Source organism: Toxorhynchites rutilus, chromosome 3, assembly GCF_029784135.1.
Source record: "Toxorhynchites rutilus septentrionalis strain SRP chromosome 3, ASM2978413v1, whole genome shotgun sequence".
NCBI classification, from domain to species: domain Eukaryota; kingdom Metazoa; phylum Arthropoda; class Insecta; order Diptera; family Culicidae; genus Toxorhynchites; species Toxorhynchites rutilus.
This window is the reverse complement of record NC_073746.1, coordinates 52,107,944-52,132,132: the sequence shown is the minus strand read 5'-3', so window position 1 is coordinate 52,132,132 and position 24,189 is coordinate 52,107,944. Positions and strand designations below refer to the sequence as shown.

At 35.8% G+C, this 24,189-nt stretch overlaps 1 protein-coding gene across 4 annotated transcripts in view; it reads left to right on the top strand.

Moving 5' to 3' along the window:
* Nucleotides 1-19,422: 19,422 nt before the first annotated feature.
* The window catches only part of LOC129775828 (uncharacterized), a 52,445-nt gene continuing 47,678 nt past the window's right edge, over nt 19,423-24,189 (top strand). Inside the window, exons 1-2 of one of the 4 annotated variants that reach the window (XM_055780963.1) lie at nt 19,459-19,547; nt 20,924-21,636. In XM_055780963.1, coding sequence (XP_055636938.1) covers nt 21,623-21,636 — 14 coding nt within the window. In that variant the 5' untranslated portion in view covers nt 19,459-19,547; nt 20,924-21,622. Of the gene's footprint in view, nt 21,637-24,189 lie in introns of all 4 variants that reach the window. The other 3 variants (XM_055780964.1, XR_008743015.1, XR_008743014.1) reach the window with 3 other exon arrangements.

Sequence of the window (24,189 nt, the reverse complement as noted above, 5' to 3'; positions counted from 1 at the left end):
CGGATAATTAAAATCTCTTCCGAGAAAACCATATTGGGTATTGGAATGTAAAAGCGCATAAGTCTCACTGATCGGAAGCCAACCCAAATCTGACAATCCTCTCAGTGATATACAAAAATGATTGAGGACTTTCCATCGAAAATGTTGTAAATAATCTTAACATATGTGCCGGCCAATTGTCAAAAGAAGCCTTAAGGCTGATTTAGACGATGCCAGTCAGCGCTCTAGTTGAAGTATCCAGTGAACAGAGAACAGACACTCTGTTCAAGTTACTTTTACCAGTATCGAACAAGTAATTGGCCTCTAACTTGAACAGAGTGTCTGTTCTCTATTCACTGGATACTTCAACTAGAGCGCTGACTGGCATCGTCTAAATCAACCTTTAGGATGCTTGTTCGGTGGTTTTGTGAGTAACAGGAAATAGTAAAGAAGGATAAAGGCCAATCGAACTTTTTTTAAAAAAACGAAGCAGGGTATTAAACATGTAATCAAAAATAAAACAAATAAAATTTTTGAGGTGACAGTGTTGGGTGCATTCAGTTTCAAAATAATAACATACGAAAGAAAAATGATTGTCATAAATAAATGCTACAGTGTGGTTTATGTTTGGCACAATGAAATAAAATTTGTGTATTCCCCATCCACCTGAAATTTGGCTTAAAATCGGCTCAAAATATCCCTGATTCCCAAACAACAACTATTAAAAAATTATACATTCTTGTGCAATAATTTTGAAAAACTTCAGGCGCCCTTCAGGCTGTTTGGGAAGCGTGAGCGGCAATCTACAGATCAAACTGAGAAATCATCTTTTGTGAGTTTGCGAACAGCAGTGCTTGAATGAAACGTTATGGTAGATACCCCTCGGGCAAAATTAAAACTTTCTGGGAGATGGTTAAATTCGCCTCCCCAAACGAAACAGCTATTCTGGGCTTAGAATTCCGGTCTTTAGTTTAGAGTCGGCAGACGAGCCTGTCGAGAAACGCGTTGAATATAATCGCGTCTTAATTGCTGGAAAATTTACATTTGTTTTGTACCGGCCATAAATTGTGAGCAATGCAGTAGAAAGTATTCCAGAAATATATTTGAATGTTCAAACATTGTTTTAGTGACGAGTGATTGATGCTTGCCAGGAAACAGTTATGAGGCTAAAATTCGATTTTTTTTTTCTACTTCTGTGGAGCTGAAATTGTTTTATAATGGCTTTTATTGTAGTTTCCATTGGTTACCTTTAGTTTTCTAATGTTCCCCATTAGTTATGGTTTTTGAACTGGTATTGAATGATCTTGACGTAAGACTACATCTTTGACTTCTACATAGGGGCGCCACCCCACAAAAATGTGACGATAAATTAAAAAACTTCAACTACATATTACGCAGAATTACGCTTACGATATATGCTATGATATATACCATTAGACGGAAAATTTATTTAGCAATTTTTCCACCTGAGACATCAACAATGGAAGTAGTAAAACAAGTGAGGAATTTAACGATTAAAAGAGTTATGCTTTGCGAGCAAATGCAAAGGTAAATCATGTATTATACATTTTTTTTTCAGCTTGGTTCCCGTGAATGTTGTATGCAACACAAGATCGTGCGCAATAATTCGTTCCATCAAAAAAATTAGACATCCAGTCAATGTGGGGAATAAGGGTGATGTTGATGGTGGAGTGGGTTAGTATGATGGCTGCAGTTCCATGGAAAATCATTACTTCTGAAAATTATTATGGCAAGCGATACCAAGGTGATTTTGTCATGGCCCTAAGTGTCAGTCTATGTTACGTGAAATATGGTCTGCAAACGAACATGATTCCACCGGAAAAGCTACTATTCCCGATGTGCTAGAATAAGACTAATAATAAGAATAAGATTATGGAAAAAACGCACAATACCCCAGCTATCCATTAAAAATAACACAGCTGTATGATTCCATGTACAGTGAAACCTGTTTTTGTGGGGTTCACAAAAAAACATCAAAAAATCTCGTGCAATTTTTTTTGTGCAACTTTTTTTAACCATATTTGAAAAAAATAAGTAAAAAACCTTTTTAAGTTAAACGGTTTAATTGTGATTAAACATAATAATGTACTAAAAGCTAGAAAATAATGAGACAAGTAGCAGATAGCAGTTATCACACCTCTCCTTCATTAGTCTAGGGCATTGATAAGACAAAAATAAAATCGTGGGGTTGTGGAAAACCCATATCGATGAGGTTTTGAGAAAATATGTGATCCGCCATTTTGTAGCGGCCGCCATCTTGGATTTTCAAGATCATGAAATACGCAGTTTTATAATGACTACAGAGATAAAGGTGTGTTCCAAATTCCGGATCAATCGGTCAACAGAAAGGGGGTCAAATTTCTATTAATGTGGATCAGCGCTACAGACAAATACGTTACAAACATACAAACATACAAACATACAAACATACAAACATACAAACATACAAACATACAAACATACAAACATACAAACATACAAACATACAAACATACAAACATACAAACATACAAACATACAAACATACAAACATACAAACATACAAACATACAAACATACAAACATACAAACATACAAACATACAAACATACAAACATACAAACATACAAACATACAAACATACAAACATACAAACATACAAACATACAAACATACAAACATACAAACATACAAACATACAAACATACAAACATACAAACATACAAACATACAAACATACAAACATACAAACATACAAACATACAAACATACAAACATACAAACATACAAACATACAAACATACAAACATACAAACATACAAACATACAAACATACAAACATACAAACATACAAACATACAAACATACAAACATACAAACATACAACATTTGTGGAAACATTTGAGCATTGAAATTAAATGTTAAACTATAACATGGCTTAACCTAATCCATTTAAGGCGAGATATGAATGGTAATATTGACTTTACTAATTTACATACTTTAATAATCATACTTCTATTTTGAGTCAACATGTCACTTCATTCAGAGCAGAGCATTAAAAGTGGAACCTACTCTATAACTCTTCGGGGGGCTTATACCTTCAAAAATATTGGGCCGAAGTATTTATCGATATTTCAGCTCCTTGAAAAGTTACAGCAAAACCTATGGGGCTACCTAAAGGGAAGTAGCATTGCTGTATGAATCTTTCATCGCTTTTCTCTCGAAGCCATGTTTTTTTCAGCTAGTGGCAGCTAGCTAGTTTATTATAGAATCTAGTAGACCAATTTGGTTGAAACATTTTTTCAGCATGTGAAAATGAATTATTTAAATTGTTACATAGCCGTTTTTATATCTAAATGTGTTATTTTTTAAGATTTTTTTAAACTGTGATTTTTGTTGAAAGAATAAATAATTTTCATTCAAGTGGTCACCAGTTTCGGATTTTTCAGTGTTTCCAAAAACTGCAACCTAACAGTTTAGGACGGCAGTAGAAGTGTATTACTTCTACTGCCGTCCTTCGCATACTTATCCCATATTCCAAAATCAGTAACTGAGAAAAACTCAATTAAAGCATATTTGTTAACCAGAAGCTTTAAGCATTTCAGTTTGGCAATACACCTGGTTTTTAATAAGAAGTAAACTATTGTATAATGAATTGTGAAAAGCTTCCTCATTCGAATCAATCAAGCTTGATTGCGGTTTGAAAATACATGATGGGACAGTTATGCCTAGAGTAACAACATAGTGCAATTTCGAATGAAATCGAACTAAAAATACTTGTGTTTTTGATTCGAACAAAAGTTTGTATTCCGTTTGGGTTGGAGGAAATCTGAGTTTTCCACAGCATTTGGGATTTTTTTTACTCAAATGTAACTTTTGAAAAGGGCGTATTCTACAAATTCCTAAAAATATAGTTTAATCATAATGATGTATTTGGAAAAGTTGTTGAAAGTTATAAGCAAATTCATAATAATTCATGAACATGGCGATATAACACGACAAACACACTAAAAGAGCCTATTTACTATAAAAAAAAACAATAAATTAGAAATATTTTTTTAAATATCTCGAGAAAGGCTGCATTTTGAAGGAGAATGAGAATGAGAATGAGAATGAGGGGAATTTTTTGTTTTAAATCACATCATGATTTATAATTTGTGGCTAAACATGATTGTTAACATAAAAAAAATCCAAGTTTCGAAAATTCATAAAAATTCGATGTTCCACAAAGTTCGTCGAAATTAGTTCTACCATCTTGGACTAATTTTTTAAATTTTCTACATACAGAAGTCATACGAAAAAATAAAAAAAATACATATATAAATTTAAAACAAAAATTAAATTGAAAATGTTTTTTTTTTTCAAATATCTCGAGAATGGCTGCATTTAGAAGGAGATCGATAATGAGCTTTTTTATTTTGAATGACATTATGATTTATAATTTGTGGCTTAAAATGATTGTTAACATACAAAAATTCTAAGTTCCAAAAATTCATAGAAATTCGATGTTCCACAAAGTTTGTCAAAAATAGATTTTTTTTTTAAATTTTTTGAATTTTTACATGACTTCTATCTTATATGAAAAAATAAATTTAAAAAAAATTTTTTTTTTTTTGCAAAAAAAAGTTTTTTTTTGTAAATAAAAAAGTACTATTTTTTTCACAGTGTATACTTTTTCACGTTTGGCCATCAATAACTCTTTCTAAGACACTATTTCGGTATGACTCATAGCTTTTGTGATATAAATTATCAAAGGTTTCTCTTACTAAAATCGATACGCTCTTCTCAAAAGTTACTCTTGAGTCATTTGACAGTGACTTTCCCAGTTTCCAATTCCCAAATTCTCAAAAAAAAAACTCATATTTCCTCCAACCCAAACGGAACACAAATTTCCATTCGGAATTGCTTTGAATTGCTCCATAGGACAATTGAATTTGTTGTTTTTTGAATTACTGGAAACAAAAAATTGTTATTTTTTTGCTGTTTTTCCGAAAGATTATGCAAGAGAACATCGTTTTATGAAGAAGGAAGTGATCTGCAACACCTTTGTAAAATATAAATCTCATTGGTATTGGGCATTCGCTAACAAGATGTACACGTGTTTTGTTAAACTATTTTTTATTTGCTTGAGAATTAGTTCGTTCTTCCAAACTAGAAATGAGTACATTAGTCCTACTGAAAGTGTGACATAAAATTATTATACTTGAACCAATTCATTTATTATGGATCTACAGAAATTACATGGCGGGACAGTTGTATCAGAATATCAACATGGGACAATTGAGCTTGATGTTGGTTTTTGAATCGCTGGGAACAAACAATAAGCTTTTTTGTGGCTTTCTGGAAGATTTGGCATAAAAACATCGTTTTATGAAGAAAAGTGAAAATTGTGAAATAGTTAAATAGGACAACTAGGCGTAGAAAGGCAGTTTACATGCTGAAAAAAAAATCATATAAAATTCACACGCATTTCTGTGTCTGAAATTAAAAAAATATATTAAAAAAATCATCCCGAAAATCACCTTTGCAAATATGTTTGAAAAAAAAACCAGTGCTGATTTGGATATTCGCATGAAATTTAATTTACTTCATTTGATGCATACCTCTAACAAAAGCTGATAGTTTGCTGAAGTCATAAATTGTTATGAAAATAATTAAACAAAGTGCTGCGGCAGAAACCAGGTTCCCTCACAATCGAATATAAACGTTCGAGTGTTATTCAAATTCAGGTCAAACTCGAACAACCATGCTCGGCGTGGGCGAAAGAATTACCATATTTCCCATTATCTGTAAGTTCGCACGAGTTACTTCCAGTAGGGGAAGACGGGGTAAGACCATTCCCCTAAGAAAACCAATTTCCATTTAAACGTCTTTTAGGATTTCCCCTATTTGTTGTACTACATATCATTGAGTATCTAATAATCAACTATTAAAAAATGTGTAACTGTTGATTTTACAACTTATTTGCGTTTTTTTCAATAATTTTTGAACTGATAAAAAATTACTTTCAATTTCGCTGGCGGGGTATGAAGGGCCACCCGCAGATAAAACGGACCATGAGTGGGTAAGACGGAACGATGCTATTTTCAAACAGTTTAGTCTAGTAAAAACAACAGGAAAAGTGTTGTCTGAGGAACTAAATGTTTAGGGTTGTTCATAAACTACACACAAACTTCTGAAAAGTCCATCAATATTCCACGTGCAGAATTTGGCAAATATTCGTGAGAAATTTACCAAATAATTGGAACCTATAAGGACGATTATTCGACGACTTCCGAGAATGTACTTTCGTGGCATTTATGTGTAAATAGACGAGCAATTTTTGACGTAGGACTACGTCTTTCATTTCTATACCGGGGTGTAAAATCAAAGTTTCGAAAACGAAAGCGTTACGCCGGAGACCGACATTTTGAGTGTTAATAGCTCCTAAACAACTGAACGAAATGGTATGATAAACACTTCATTCGAAAGATAAAATGTCTACGCGTTCTATACTTGTTACTTTCTGATCCAAAAACTTGTTTCAATAGTCTTAAATTTGCTTTCAAAATAGGCTATTGAAATCACCAATCGGTATATAAGCGAGCGCCGCTCGGAAATCCACTCAGTTCTAATTGAACAGCGATTGGAGCATGTTGTCGCTGTTGTAGTGAAGCTCTTCATTTATCATGAAAGCGCGGATGAACGGTGTCACCAAGAGCCTGTTTGTGCACCTTAGGCCAGAAGGGAACCCATCAGGAGGAGAGTGATGCTACAAACGGTTCCCCGGGAAGATCTCGAAGCAGCCGCTACACACACACACATACACGCACGGAATTCTTTCCGTTTGGATCGAGAAAGATCCGGAAAATAATCTGCCAGTTCCTCTAGGAATTTAAAAATACATTCATGTGAAAGAGTTTATTTGAATGTTTTCTATCCATGTAACACTGTGAACAAATATGTTTCAATCAAGTGCTATTAACAGATGGTTATCGAGTTAGCATTAACCACTGGTGGGCTTCCAGTATCGAGGAAAATGTGGAAATATCTAATCGTTACTGAAAATAATCTGCCAGTTCCTCTGGGAATTTAAAATTACATTCATATGAAAGAGTTTATTTTAATGTTTTCTATCCATGTAACACTATGACCAAATATATTAGGTTTTGTGATTTTTCAATCAATCGCAATCAACAGGATAGCTTCTGAAGATTATTCTTCCCCATCAGTAGGATATTTCCGTATCCAATATTGGATGCATAAAACCTTGTGCCTCCAACGTAACGCTCTCGTTTTCGAAGTTCTCCAAATATTCATTCATTCAGAATGAACTCAGATTCAACTTCATACAAATGATCTCTAAATCAACGATAGTCCTACGTCACCCTTGCGGTTATACCATAGATATAACCCACTTCCTGTTTTTTTATTTGATATGAAAATCATTCAATATCACAACGTATGGCGCTTTTACCCCGTCGAAAGTGGACCGTCTTCCCTCCAGAGCACCCTTTGCATTATTTTGCACTTTTCACACATTTTATATTACATTTTACATTCCTTTTAACGCAGAAAGAGCCGGAACAATCTACTGAAGGATTGGGACACTGACAATTAACTGAATACACAGTTTCTGCTGAAAAAATCTTTATTTTGGTTGCCTTGAAAATTAGATCGCTTGCAATCGCAATGGACGAAAACTTTGTTTTGTTTACAATTCTGATATTTCGTGTGCTCAAGTGTTGCCAAGTATTTCGAAACGACAAAAATAGGCTAATCATGCTTCTTGCGTAACACATTTGCCAAACAACTGAGGATTTCTTATAAAACTAGAAATGGCCCGTCTTAACCCATCTTCCCCTACAATATGATGAACCCAGACACGTTGCCAATGCCGGGCCCTAGCGCGCCACCTGGCAAAGGTTTTTCGCAAGAGAACGACCTCATTATAATCTGTTCCAAGCGCCTTTCGAGTGGTTATGGAAATGGCCTAGCTTCGATAAGTGACTGTTTGCTGTCGTACACGATCCCTATTTTCCGCTGCGATCCCCGAGACTAATAGCACCGGTTAAAATGGTAGATGAGGACGATAAATTATTAATCCAGCCTTCAGGAACTGTAGGTACTGTACAAGGTGACAAGAAGGACGTGTTCGAGTGCTTACTGAACGATTCCTTTGTGTATTTTTTCATTCATATTACGCACTGTCTGATTGATTGTGCCAATGAAATTTATGAAATGTGTTTTGCACTCAAATCTTCTTCCGGGTAGACGAGCTCATTGATAAAACAGTTCGGTTTGAAGGATGGATGAGATTTATGAGAGCCCATCTTTGAACAAACGGTTGTATAATGTTACATGTAGATCGTATGGCTAAGATAGAGCCAAAACTCCAATCATTCTTGAATGGATCATATTTGAACTTGTGGCTTGTTGAAGTTTCGTAATAAAGGCTATTGGCATATCGGAGTTGAGTAATGGAAATTTAATGAACAACAAAAGAAAAACGAACCGCACGAATAGCAAATACCTAATAAAGAACAATTTTGACGTGGACGAAGGAGGAGATTTTATAGGATTAATCTGATTTTTTAATTTATTTTCAAAGCTTTTTATGAAGGAGTAGAGTGGATAATAAATAGATAAATAGAATGTCGATTTAATACTCCAGACGAGAGTAATAATCGAGGCAGATTCGATATAATCCCTCGAAAAGTATATGATAATTAAATCACAAATAATTGGGTATTATTTATTTATTGCGATTGTTTCCAATTTTATTGCAGCTTTTAGCCAACCACATCGATTTTAATTTTCGGGGACATCCGAATGAACAATATTTCATAGTTTTCCCAAACGGCCTTTGTTACCTGTTTTCTGAATTTCCGCCATTGTCCAGTTAATTGCATCTATTGATGCAGGCAACCACTTTTAAATGGTCTCAATTAACGATGAAAGCCAGTGGAAAATGTGTTTTACTAGTGTTTGCTCCTTCCATGGTTTCAATACACAAACGAAACCGACTCAACCCACATGATGCTGTTCGCAGCGAATTTGGGGAATTACCACACTTGTACGTGGGATACAATGTGGCATGAAATTGAATAAATTGAGCCGTATATTCGCGTTTGCGTGTTGCATTTTGCACGTGCGTTGTGTTGGTTGATTTATTTACACCCACCCATTTTTGGCACCCGTGAATTCTAACTACCATGGTAATTGATATTGCGTAGGTACATTTGACTGAGAAATACTCGCTTATTGTTGCTTTAGGTTGTTAGTTATACTAACAGAATGAATAAACATCAAACAAGCGCCCTAATTAGGTGATGAAGTCACTTGTCTATGACCATTGCGAAATCATCCTCATAGGTACATTGAATGCTGTCGTTTGAACACAATCAAATCAAAAACAGAGCATTTCCAAATTGCGTTATCTAATTCACACTTGAAAATAACATTCTGCTGCGTTGATTCGATAAACTGCTCTGGAGATGGAACGAAATGGTTCCATGATTTTTTTTTTCTGATTTTATCGTCTACGCTAGGAAACGCCCACGTCGCTTGGCTGCCGAAAACGAGAGGCATTTGCAATGTTCACTCGATCTATCTAACGGAGCAGGAAATAAATGGTTCCTGATTGCTCGATTTTCGTATTATCTACCGTCCTTCAGAATACCCAATCAGGACATAATGCTAGCGCCTTGGCAATAGGTACTGATCTCACGAGTCTAAAATGGCAATCCCGTACAAGGCATGAGCAAATCGAATTGGTATTCGAGTGGTTCATTTTTGGTACACCATAGATGAATTTAGTTTCTCATCAGAGCACAGAATGAAACGGTACTAAAATCTGGTTTTTATGAATATAAATAAGCCACCGTAAGACGGCGTGCCATTTACATCATTGCATTTAATCGAACCATTATCGAACCAGTGGAGAAAATCTTAATATTTATCTTGAATCAATTTAAATAATTCACTTAACCAGCATATTATCCTATTTCAAGCATTCCACGCTAATGGTGTGAGCGTCGAATGAAATTCTTACCAAAGTTGGTTTTCTGTCCACAAATGCTATAATCCAACTCATAACCATTCCGAAGCAGCTTGTCGCTCTCCTTTCGGATCATTTGTTCGGCTGATTCCCTGCGGAATTGCTGCGAAAATGAAACGGAATCGTGCGGTTTATGAACAGAGAATAGAGTCATTTGGAAATAATAAACGTATTGTTAGAAAACATTCAATTTGAAGGGAGTTTGAACCTGCGTTTTGTGCGAGACCCTCACTATATTTAGCTAGCTGTATGCCCTCGACGGGACACGAGCCATTGGTCCTAATTCCTACGATATTCACTATTTGTGAAGACAGCAACTGAATTGGAATTGATGCGGATTATATCAAAAATTGCTATCAGCAGATGCTCTACATGGAGCTGCAAGCTTGGAGCATGTGAAATGCAGTTTGCGATAAATTTTGTGTTTCCAGCAAGTATGATGCAGTATGCGCAAAGCAGCTGATCCGATCCCTACGGATCCCTAAAACATTCAATATTCAACCTCATTATAAAAGCCCACAACGCTGGAACCAGACAGCAGTGCATGAATAATGAACTTTGTAGGCTGCATTCTCTCCCTGCTGATGTTTCCACTTGAAATTCACCACATCTTAAATATATTCAACGATTTGTCCCGCTGGTGAACACATAAGCAATGTTCTCTCGTAGCGGGGGAAACGCAACATATGTGTCACTAAGCAATGGAGAGAACCATGTTTATGACATGCCGTTTCTCGGGATGAATTGCAAAGAGAAAAAAAGAATTCCAGGAAACAAGAGTACACGATGAACGAATGCGAAACATATCCCATGTATGTTGCAAGCGCTGTGTTTTTTTTTATTTGGGTCAGAAGTTTCTACATTTCGTACCCTCATTGTGTATAAATATTTAATCTAGTTGCTTATTGTAAGTTGGAATTGTGTCATATACTGTTGAAAATGAGCACATGGTGAACGTCAAATAAAGATCAAAGTATTACAGGATGGACTCGATTATATATAGCTTTTGATTTCTATTCACTGTATATAATCGAATCCTGTATATAATCGAGTCAAAAAAAAAATTATTCCATTCGTGTTTTTGCATGTGTTTTTCGTTTTTTTTTTAATATAAAAGATGAATTTGATTTTCGATTCACCCCCATAAAGTCAGAAAACACCTTTCTCACATGAAAAAAATAAATTTATCTACATTCTCTCAGTAAGTGATAGATGTTCATATTTGATGAAAAAAAATCCTTCTACGCATCTGTTTGAATTTCAACAATGACAGAGTTATAGAACTTTTTTTTGTTGCGGACTCTGTTGCCTCAAACTGGCTCTTTATTAAAAAGTACGCTACGGAAGACTTGCTTTTGTTTGAAAGATGAGAAAATTTAGTACTGGATATAGTAGTGGAACTACTAATTTAGTGGATTTTAGTAACATTTTGGAAGTGAAAAACTTAAAAGTAAATAATTTTTAATGTGTTATTGTTAATTTTATCCTAAAAATTTATATTAAACTGGATTGTCTCCATCAATTAAATTGAGGCTCTCTAACCGCTCTACGATTTTTATCTTTTACACCCAACTTCTATCCTTTTTAATTTCGCTGCAATATCGAAATAAACAATTCCTGGTGGAAATTCAAGCAAAATCTTCAAAAATCAAGATTTCTACCCCACTGTACATGTAATTGCCACTTAAATTTCACCTTAACGTTGAAATGTTACATTTTGTCTTGAAATAAGTCATATTTGAAATATAAAAAAGGTACTTTTTTCCAAACTGTATATAGTCGAGTCCAAAATTGTATATAATCGAATCACACATAATCGAGTCCAACCTGTATTCAGGCTCAAACATAGATGAAGGACTTTGTGTTCCGTTATTGCATTTAAAATCTCGCACGCGTGTATTCAAAGAAACGTTCAAAATCTGTAGCATAACAAAGTTGCGTCTTTGTTTTATTTTTCAATTATTTCCATTGATTCTAGATTCTAGTTCAGAAAACAAAGTACCGTTCTGAGTCATATTTCGGACAACATCATATTTCGAACACTTTGTTCTAATATCTTGAAATTCTCAATGCACTGATGACATAACTATAAAATTAATATCACAATTGCCTCTTTAGAGTAATCCCTTGGTTTCACTATAATTTCATATGAGAAGTACATTTGAATTTTAACATAATCGGCGAAAATCTAACAACACTACTCATTATCGTTTGTGTTTGACGTTTGCTTAGCGTGAGAACGTAGAATTCACCCGTTCATAAATATTTAAATTTCTCCCGTGTTTCATCAGTTTTCATCATAGTTAACAGTTTACTGTGATTGCTTGGTAAGTGTTTCGCAGTTAATTATAAAATATAATCAAGTTTAATGTAATTTTCGTCCATAAAATTGCAAAATAAAGTGTCCGAAATTTGAATTCAATCTGTCCGAAATTTGATTGAGTGTCCGAAGTTTGATTTTTATTCGCTTCATTTGAAAAGCATTTTATTCGATAATTTTTTTATGTTTTCAATCAAATAGGTGCCAAAGAAGAAAGCTAAAAAGCATATTGAAGTAATTCATTGAAAATATCAACCAGATAATACCTGTGCATAATGATTAAATCTATTTTCTGCATCATATGCTTTAAGCGTCCGAAATATGATTCAGAACGGTACACTGTTGGACATATTGATCACAGAAAATTATGTTCACGATAACTGGGATAGAATAAACAAAGCATAATTATAATTGAAGATTGAAAAGCAAATTAAGTCGTGTTGAACAATGTTATTTGTTATGCACGAGATTATTGGAGAACATTTTAACAACCTGTCGAGTCGTGCAATTGTGGCAATTTCAGTTTGAACTAAACGAACATTTGCCTGTTTGCTGGCAGCAGCTTGTAAAACTTTGTAGCATTGGATCAGCAAAGCACTTCAGACGAGCAGAACGGCACTCAATTATTTAACAACCTGTCTTAACCGGTACTCCCTGTGGTACTTAAACTACTTGGCACCGGGGTAACCAATTCAGCGTCTTTTCTTGGCAGAGAATAGTTCTCTCATCAATGATAGGACTTAAGGGTAGCACACTGGCAGCTCTAAACAAGAAACTTCCGCAATTGCAAGAGTTTTAATTACTTTCCACCAGTGGTAGTATTTCAATGCGATTGCTACACTGCTGCAGCGTTAATCTCAAAGCATGGCAATCGGTGGTTTGGGAAAAGAAACTTGAAATCTCAATCAATGTAGTTGAAATTTAGTTCATTCGAGAATATGGTGGATTGAAACGATGAGCTCCTTCACCATTGCTCCTTTGACAATGCAAATTCGAATGTAAGCTGGATAGAATGAGAAAATAATCAAAATCATTACTAACGTTTGGCTATTTTTTCAATATTAAGGGAAAAGGTATCATGAACGCCCAGTCCTAAATAGTGAGATGCTATAAAGATTGCCCATAAAAATTTTATTTACATACGTGCTGGTTCCCTGGAAATTCAAGTGGAACATCTGGCACTACAGGGATATAGTATACATTTCTCTTATGCGAACATATCGTGTTCGTAATCCAATGATATTAGTCAAATATTCGTAATAAAACAGTTTTCCCGAGAATTCCAGCAAATCTTGGAAACACACTATGCATCCGAAATACGCAAAATGCGCAAAAAACACTGAGCCTCGGTTCATTAGAAGAAGAACTAAAATTATGGTTCTTCATGAAATAAATAGATGTGAAATTGCCAAATTGCAAGTCTTCTGTGGCAAATTAAATGTACACGTGTACTAACACATTGCTGGAGACAGAAGAAGATTGATTTTATAATTGAAAATCACTCGGCTTGAACGGAAATTATACGGAAATTGAAACCAAACCTTTTTGGAGATTTATGTGCTGAGCACTGACAACACTAACTAATTGGTCACGGGAATTGTATTGATAACTATCTGACCCGGCAAAGTTCGTCCCGCCAAAAATTTGTTTTTTGTTATCAATACCTTCACACATTCACGTTTTCTTACTATGAGCAAGTTCATGGGTCCAATCGCAAAACTGTTAATTGATTGATCCTCTATTCGGCCCCGTTGATTTTACCTTTCTAATTTCTAGTATTTCTAACAAAACTCATCATTATAGCATCAGATTATTTTCAGACACAATTCTCGTTCAAGATTTTTCAACCACCTGCAAATAACATGTTTCTCCGTTACATGGAATAGATGTTTTCTACAGAAAATATGACAGCAGTCAGGGACAGCTATTTCATCACATTAAAATCCATTTCCAGTTTCGAATAAAGAACAATTTCGCTAGCGTAAACATCAAATGCACTAACAGCACTTGTCACTATGTAATTGTAGAACATATGGGAATTTAATTTTTCGAATTTTCTCTTTTTCCTTCAGAGTTTTCCGAAAATTTTCAATTGTTATGTTTGGTTGGAATATTTTTGGTTGAAATATGTGTAATATTTTTTGGGACCCCCTTTTCATTCCAGAGGAGGGAGGGGTGTCATACCATTATAGAAACATTTCTCATACCAAAAACCGTCACATATCAAATTGTGCTTGATTAGTTCTCGAGTTATGCCGAAGTTTGTGTTTCGTTTGTATGGCAGCTCCCCTTAGAGAGTGGAGGGGAGTATCTAACCACCATAGAATCCTTTATTGCACCCTAAGACCTCCACATGCAAAATTTTGTTCCATTTGCTTGATTTATTCTCGAGTAATGCAGAATATTGAGTTTCATTTGTATGGCAGCCCCCCTTAGTGAGGGGGGGTAGAGACTAACCACCATAGAAACATTTATTGCACCCTAACACCTCCATATGCCAAATTTGGTTTCATTTGCTTGATTAATACTCGAGCAATGTAGAAATTTGTGTTTCATTCGTATGGCAGCCCCCCTTAGAGAGGGGGTGGAGAGTCTATCCACCATAGAAACATTTATTGCATCCTAAAATCTTCACATGCCAAATTTGGTTTCATTTGCTTGATTAATTCTTGAGAAATGCAGAAATTTGTGTTTCAATTGTATGGCAGCCCCCCTTAGAGAAGGGGGTGGAGAGTCTATCCACCATAGAAACATTTAATGTACTCTAAAACCTCAATATGCCTAATTTTATTTCATTTGCTTGATTAATTCCTGAGTAATGTAGAAATTTGTGTTTCATTTGTATGGCAGCAACCCCTTAGAGAGGGGGGAGGGGTCTCAAACTATCACGAAAACCTTCTCCGGCCCCAAAAACCACTACATACCAATTTTCATGTGGATCGGTTCAGTAGTTTCCGAGTCCATAAGAATCAGACAGACAGGCAGACAGAAATCCATTTATATATATAGATATAGTACATATTGATAATATAGTACAAGTTCGATAGAAAATCTTGCATTTTTTTTTCAAATTTAAAATTTTTATATAACGTTCGATCGCAATTAAGTATTGGTTGAATGACAAAGCTGACCATACATGAGAAACCATTGAATTTTCAACGGCCAGCACTACAATTCGAGAGCTTACGCAATTCCTGAGATACATAGAGGGATTGTCTCGAATAATGTAGAATTTTGTGTTTCATTTGTAGTAGTGTTGTGATCGATGGCGACGAGCTCGAGGTGGTAGAGGAATTTGTCTACCTTGGCTCGTTGATAACAACTGACAACAACAACAGCCGTGAAATTCGAAGACGCATAGTCAATGGAAGTCGCAAATCCTTGAGGCCCAACAAACTCCGACCCCGTGCAAAGCTTACCGTGTACAAAACCCTAATTCGACCGGTTGTTCTCTATGGGCACGAAGCAAGGACGATACTTGAAGAGGACTCACAAGCGCTTGGTGTTTTCGAACGAGTGCTCAGAACAATATTCGGTGATGTACAGGAAAACGGAGTATGGAGAAGGAAAATTAACCACGAACTAGCGCAACTCTACGGCGAACCCAGCATCCAGAAAGTCGCCAAGACTGGTCAAGTGCGATGGGCAGGGCATGTTGCAAGACTGCCGGACAGCAGCCCTGCAAAGATGGTGTTCGCATCGAATCCGGCAGTAACAAGAAAGAAAGGGGACCAGCGAGCGAGGTAGTTGGACCAGGTGAAGCAGAACTTGCCAAAAATAGGTGCAGCCGAGAGTTGAAGAACTGCAGCCATGGATCGTGTTTCTTGGCGAAAAATTGTGAATCAGATATAATCTGTCAATGGGATGTTGATTCATTGTAAATAAAACATAAATATATGCAACGGTAGGTTCTTTCACTTTATATTTAACTCTTAAGAGATCAAACATGTCAGTTAAGTCAAGCATAATTTTTTTTATTTAACTTTTTCGCTCCATTCCTCAGTATGTCAAGCACAGCTATGAACATCTGAGTCACAAACATTTCACTTTGTTTATCGAAAGACGATGCGCACCGTTACTTCCGGCTGCATGAACATAAAAAAAATGTCCGTTCAAATCGATTCATTCGTTCTATTCTTTCAATCACATTCGATCGATATTATAGATCGTTTAAACATTTAAAAACACTATCAATATATTCCTAACTTTTTAAATTAACAATCAACAGATCCTCTAGCAATAATTTATATGGAAGAATAACGTTTGCCGGGTCAGTTAGTACATTATGGCTATGATTTTATGTTTTTTTTTTCATTTCCTATAATTGGACTTAGTTCCATAATCCATCAAATTCCTTCTAAGAATCCTATTCAATTTGAATGAGGAAAGAGGTAATAATATGTGGATGACGAGGCAACGAACGTTTTAAGAGAAAATGGTTAGTAATAGTAGGTAATTTTACTAACACGAACTGAGAAGAAACATTGGATTCCATTTAATAAGCCTTGAACACAAGTTTTAAGTTTTAAGTTTTTATAGGAAAAAAAGATGACGCCGTCTTGTTAACATTACGAAATTATTTCATTCAATTCGTTTGTTTATAACTTCGGATGGAAATTTGAAAATAAACTCTCTAGAAGAACATTTTCTTCCTGATATTTCCCACCATCACCTTAGACTTTGTTTTGCATTTCAAACAATTCTTGGACTTTTTTACGAATTGATAGACATAAAAATCATCAAAATCATGACACTGAGTTATTAATGTTTGACTCAAATGTGTCCTCAAAACGTAACATTTTTTTGAACTGGCACCCTTCCAGAGAGACATAATCCTACGTCAAAAAGTAACGTATTATAGCTCAATTATTGCAAACAAAATTTAGAAATAGAAGTTACATCCCAAGAAACTTAGTGAAATGAACAATTTGTTATTCTGTAGGGTTAACTTCGAATATGTGATAGGTTTTGTATGCATTGAATTGTTATTCCAATGAACATTTCACACCACATTTATTATTTTGTATATTGGTTTACGAGTTGTATTGCTTCAAAACTTTGATATTCTATCTGAGGCAATCCTTTCAAAAGCAGCAATAATTTCAGTTAAAACTAATACTAAGCCAAGCCCCACAATAACGAGAAGCAACCAGTCAAGAGCACACCATAAATAGAAAACTCTTCGAAACGTGCGCGCATAAAATGGAAGTTGAATATTCGAATAAAGCGCAAAATAATTACCTCCATCCAGTGGATGAAACCTGTTCTTTTCAGAGGTGTGTTCCGGAATTATAAACGAAACGCGAAAACAAAACAAGCACAGAAGCGGCAAGATTGTGAAATTGTGAATTTTCAGTGCGAACCATCCGAGGCAGCGTTTACGAAACAAAAGCTACACTCTCTCATTCCGCTTTGAAAAATCTATTTGTACTCTTGTTTTACATGAAAAAGCATGTTTATGGGCGTTTCGTGTTTGGGCTACCGAAACGAAGATGAAAGTATGATCACTTACTTAATGCTTACATAAAGCGGGGACAAGCGTTGTCAAATGAATAAGTAGATTTAAACGTTGTTTCCTGGCTTACATCTGGTCCAATTTCAAGCAGTTGCCGTTAACGTGTATTTTCGTCCGGTAGCGCTCGTTTAGCGGAATAGAGCCGTAAAGAAACACAATTTAATTAGAAGATTAGCTGGAGTCGCCCTGTCATTAGTGTACGATGGGGGAATGATTAAATTTCCACGATTTAGAAAGGGAATTAGACTATTTTTGGTGAAGCATATTGTACCTTTCTGACTCCCAAAGGAAACAATTTTCTACTCTGATGTTACAGAAAAAAAAACCAAACAAAATCTTCCAGCATTGGCAATCATTTTAAGAATTCGACGACATGGAATGTCAATGAAAATCGTACTAATTAGGTGGAGTACGGTCGACAGAGTCTCAAAAATGATTTTGTATGATTCAGATAATTTTTCTTTTCTTCAGTACACGCGAACCTTATGACAAATAATTTGTTTAACATTGTTTTGAATTTTCATTCATCAAATTGTCAGTACTCAAATGATGTTTTGAAAAAAAAAACAGGCGACAGTTTTCTCCAATTTTATTTTATTGTCCTGACAAGGGGTCTCAATACAGTAAAAGTTAAACACGAAAAAAATCGGACACGAAATTTCGAGAACTTACTGTTAACATACCTTTTCTTCGGGTAGCGCTCATTCAGCAGAATGAGGCCACAATTTAGTTATAATATTACCGAGGGTTACCCTATCATTTATGTGGGAATAAAGAAGAAACAAAAGAAGAAAGAATGACATAAAACAAAACGAGGAGCTTAATAATCACTATCTTGGACAATCATGGAAATCATCAACTATAATTTATTGACCACACATACACTTACAATTTAAATTATATTGCATTGTGACAAATCCCCGATAGTCCATAAATATATTCGCTTAATTACAGTGCGGAGAAAATTAATTACCAGAAAAACGATTTTTGGTATCCTTTATATTCTCATGGGTTCGTTGAATACATATCTAATTTAAAGGCAACTACCGGTTAACACGTTCGGTGCTCCGCTATCCATATACGGGTGACACATTCCTTGCTTTCCATTATATAAATACAAGACATGTAGTGAAATCATAAAATTAAAACCGTAAAAGTATAATGTTTACACTATACAATTTATTATTTTTTATTACGGATAGTTTGCACTGCTGTTTCTTGCGAAACCCATATACCCATACCAAACCCATTTGACTACAGCATAGAAAACTTAAACTTCGAGATTCCATGCCGGCCAAACAAAAACAAACATTGAAGTAAAAACATTGAGTTCAAATTATCATGCTGTCCGCCGCTCTTGAGTACCGCAAGCAAAAAAAAAACTCCCAGGAAACTCAGAGAATGTGCATTTTCCGCTCAGCCTGGTTGGTGGTAAAACTCCGAACCACTCAACACTCACCGTTATCAGGTGTTGACCTTCCCATGCTCGTTTGGCACTCACGAGTTCCAGCGAGTTCGTTGATCTCAATTCCGCGTGCTCATGGTGGGGAAAAAATGAAAAGTCATCTCAGTGATTCAGTGATGCTCGCTCGGTATGGATCTGGCCCTGTGCAGTTTTAGCGCGACATTTGGGTGCGATGAAATCGTGTCCTCGTCAGGGACACGTAATTCTGACGGGCAGCGTTTGATAAAAGGTGGGAAACGTAATTGAATAAAAACGCTCGTGGCCGTAAGGGTGGGTGAATAATTAAGGACGACGTGCAATTGAGTGCACGTGAGGCTGGAAGCTGGTGCGTGGCATTTCTCACTGAGGAGGTGTTGTGTTAGAAGAATTTTTTTCACGATTTGGTGACTCTTTTCATCTGAAACATAGTGGTTTCCAACTATGGTCAATAGGTTCAACCACATATTGCCTGTGACAGGAAGGTATCGATGAATGTGATGCAACTAGGGTTGACACTTTGAGAGCAGCTGGAGCCTGAGAATGTATGATGTGGAATGAAGTTGCCATGAATAAAATGAATGTAGATTTATGTGCAATACGGCGACAACAACTATAACAATGTGATATATTGGATCAAAAAAATACTTTGACGGATGACATGAAGCCGTTTGTCCGGCTCGTTGTGTACCGGAACAGATGCTAATGATGTGTGCGCCCAGCGATACAGAAATGTTGTGAAAATTGTTGTATGAATAGCGACATTCCAAAACACTGGATTGACATGGACTGGGATTGCGAATGATTGATGTGACTCGGCATATTAGTGAATATGGAAACGAATGAAATAACACACAAATACCAAAGGGTTTATTATGGATCATTGTCCACTTTCATTGCCGGTTTATGGTAATTTCTTTTCAGACATTATAAAATCGAATGGAAAGCAATCATCTAGTGAGTGAAAACTGGTGAGGTTAGGTATTTTTCATTTGATCTTCAATGTTTATGAAACTGAAAAATTCAGATAATTTCCACATGTAGGGGAAGACGGGGTAAGATCGTCCCCCTAAGAAAACCAATTTTCAGTTCAACGTCCTTTAGGATTTCCCCTATTCGTTGTGCTACATATCATTGAGCATATGATAATCTACTACTAAAAATGTGTAACTGTTGATTGTATAACTTTTTCGGAGTTTTTTCATTAATTTTTGAAATGATAAAAAAACACTTCTTATTTTGCTGGCGGAGTAAAAGGGCCACCCGCGGGTAGACGGAGCGATACTATTTTCAAACAGTTAAGTCTAGTGATAATAACAGGAACAGTGTTGTTTAAGGTACTAAATGTTTAAGGTTGTTCATAAACTACACACAAACAACTGAAAAGGCTATCTATATTCCATGTGCAGAGTTTTCAAAAAATTCGTGAAAATCTTGCCCTATTATCGGACGATTATCTACGTACTTTCTAAAAATCTGTTCACGTGAAGTCTTAATGACCCCGAAGTAGGTATTTCTGGTTCCGATTCGATATGTTGATATCACAACCTGGGGCATTTTTACCCCGTCGAAAATGGTCCGCACTTTACACGCATTTTATATTATATTTTACATACCTTTTCATGCAAGCACAATCGGAACAATCTACTGAAGGACTGGAATACTGGCAATTAACGGAATATACAGTTTTTGTTGGAGAAATTCTTATTTAGGTTACCTTGAAAATTAAATCGCTTGCAACTGCAATAGACGAAAACTTTGTTTTGTTTACAATTTTGATATTTCGTGCGCTAGTTAACGATTGAACCCTAGACACAACCAGCCCATCGTCAGCATAATCGCGTATCGCATGAGAAGCGATATGAGCCGCCGCAGATAAACAAACATCATTTCTGCTGAGTGGACAACCACCGCGGGACTGTCATCAGTTAGTTTACATATAGCCTGGAGAGATGAAATAAAATAGTCTTAACTTCATCACCGACGAGTGCAGTCGAATTTTTATTTTTAAAAAGAAAACCCTAGAAAATATTTAACTGGCGCCCGAGTAGGGACCTCGCCAGTGTGGGAAGAGTATAAGGTTTTGTGTTGTGAATTCGTAAAAAAGTGAAGAAATCAAATTCAACAATTAGGTTCAACGAGCCTTCATCACGAAACCGAAGCGGAACCAGGACACCGAGTTTGTTAAACTCAATCGCTATTGGGACCCCGAGTAGCAGCCCATCAAGGACGGCAAAAGGATTTACCCCGACATAGCTGCCTGGTTTTCCCCCCACCAAGCGAGGTTAGCGAGGAATCAACACAAAAAGTCCAACTCTTGTTTCGACAATGTTGGCATTTATGTAAGTCGTTTTTATTTTTATTTTTATTGTTAACAGTGAATAAATAACCGTGAAAATAACCGAATAAAAAGAACTAATATAGTGTTTTTAAATTTATCTTGTAAATGATTCAGTGAAAGATTTGATTGTTTTTAAAGTGTTTAAAGTGTATTTTATTTTTCCTCAATTTAAATTTAGTGAATGATTTGATAATTTTAAAGTGTTTGAATTGTGATCAAGAAATAATTTCGAAGATAATTTCTTCATAATTTCCTCAAATTAAATTTCATAAATAATCTTACACAATTTATTCAAAAAAGCCTCGAGTTGGTATTTATTTTAGAAATATCATGGCTCTCAACGAAAATCCGCAGCCAATGACGGCAGAAGATTTTGTAGGGATTGGGAAAATCCCAGATTTTGTGCGAGACGTAAAACAGTTTAGCGGAAAACCGACTGAATTAGTGGACTGGATAGCTGACGTTGACTCGATATTCCGGACATATCGTGAAAAACATGCGACAGCCGACCAAATTAATATACTTGAAAGAGTTATACGTCGAAAAATCTGTGGAGAAGCAGCGGATATTTTAAATTCAAACAACATTACTAGCAATTGGGAGCTAATTAAAAACACACTTGTTCTCTACTATAGAGACAAGCGCGACGTCAAAACTTTAGACTTTGAGCTAACAACAATTAAAAAGTTAGCGACTGAAAGTATCAGTACATATTACAGCAGGGTCAACGAAATTTTATCACACGTAATTGCCCAAACACACACAGATGATAAATTGAAAATTAATGCAGCTGTACACATCAGCTATTTTCGCGAAAAAGCTCTTGATGCCTTTATCAGAGGACTCGAAAAACCTTTGAACATACTTTTGAAGAGTACTAATCCTGGATCTCTAGGTCAGGCCTACCAATTTTGCATGGACTACTATAATATGGATCTTCGAAGTGCCCCGTATAGGAATGAGTTTGGTAATCAGCTAATACCCAAACCCAAAGAACCACCAAAAATGATTCCTAGAATGCAAAATCCTAATTTCCGCCCAGTTCCACCTCCGCTTCCGCCAAGATTCCAAAATACATTCCCATTCAGACCAAATCCATTCAATCCGAATATATCACGACCAAACAATTTTAGACCATTTAATTCACCGCAGAGAACATTTCCTCCACCGGAACCGATGGATGTCGACCCGAGTTTGCGAACACGAAATGTGAACTATGGTAATCGACCACCAATCAACATAAAACGCCCACACCCTCCTTCCCAACAACATCCGAATATAAAACGGCAAGCATATCCACTTGAGAATACATATCAATCCTATGAAGAAGACTATGACTATTACAATCACTACGACTTTGAATCTCAACCTAACTTTGGTACTGACTATGACCCTTACTACAATTACGAAACACAACCAGAAACAGAAAATCAAGATAGACCTGACACTAACGACCGACCAAACGACGGAAACAGTCCACCACAAAATAATGAAACCATTGCATCTTCCAATTTTTTAGAATGGACCCCCGAGTGGTAAGTATACCGTACATAATGCTCAAAACCTCCATTGGAAATTTTCCCTTTTTAGTTGACACAGGCGCTAATATTAATATTATTAGTCCGAAACTGGCTTATAGTTTTAAACACTCGAAACCATATCATTTAAAAGCAGAAAATATCTCTAGTGCGAATGGTAGCTTCAACGCTTCTTCAGCAATAGACATTAATTTCTTTTCACCGAAAATTGATTACACCGCACAGTTTATATTGCACAAATTTCATAACTTTTTCGAAGGGATCATCGGAACCAACATATTAAATGCACTAGGTGCAATTGTTGATTTAAGGAACAAAAACTTGACACTACAATTAGACGAACAGAAACTGGCTATACCCCTTGAGTCCTACATTCCTCAACGTACAGCTTCGAACAGCTTAACTGTGACGACACCTGACACCACTAACAATGACCTAATCGAATCAGAATGCTCCGATCATGAAATTGAAAGCAAAAACGTTTCAGATCCATCTTTATTTAGAACAAATCACCTTTCAGACGATCAAAACAAAAAATTATTGAATATACTTCAAAACCACGACTCAGCTTTTCATAAGCCTGATTCTAAGTTAACATGTAGCACAGTTGTAGAGTGTAGTATCCATACCACTGATGATATTCCAGTTCATCAGAAGGTGTATCCTTACCCTGCAGCTTATGTTGACGAAGTGAGCAAACAAATTAACAAACTTTTGAATGATGGAATTATACGACCCTCTCGGACAGCCTGGACGTCACCTGTTTGGATTGTCCCGAAAAAAACAGATGCGTCAGGAGAAAAAAAATTCCGCATGGTCATTGATTATCGGAAAATCAATGAAAAAACTATTTCAGACCGATATCCTATGCCGGAAATTAACTATGTATTGGATCAATTGAAAGGTCAAAAATTTTTCACCACTCTTGATTTGGCATCTGGTTTCTATCAGATTAGAATGAAGGAAACTGACATTGAGAAAACAGCGTTTTCTATTAACAATGGCAAATATGAATT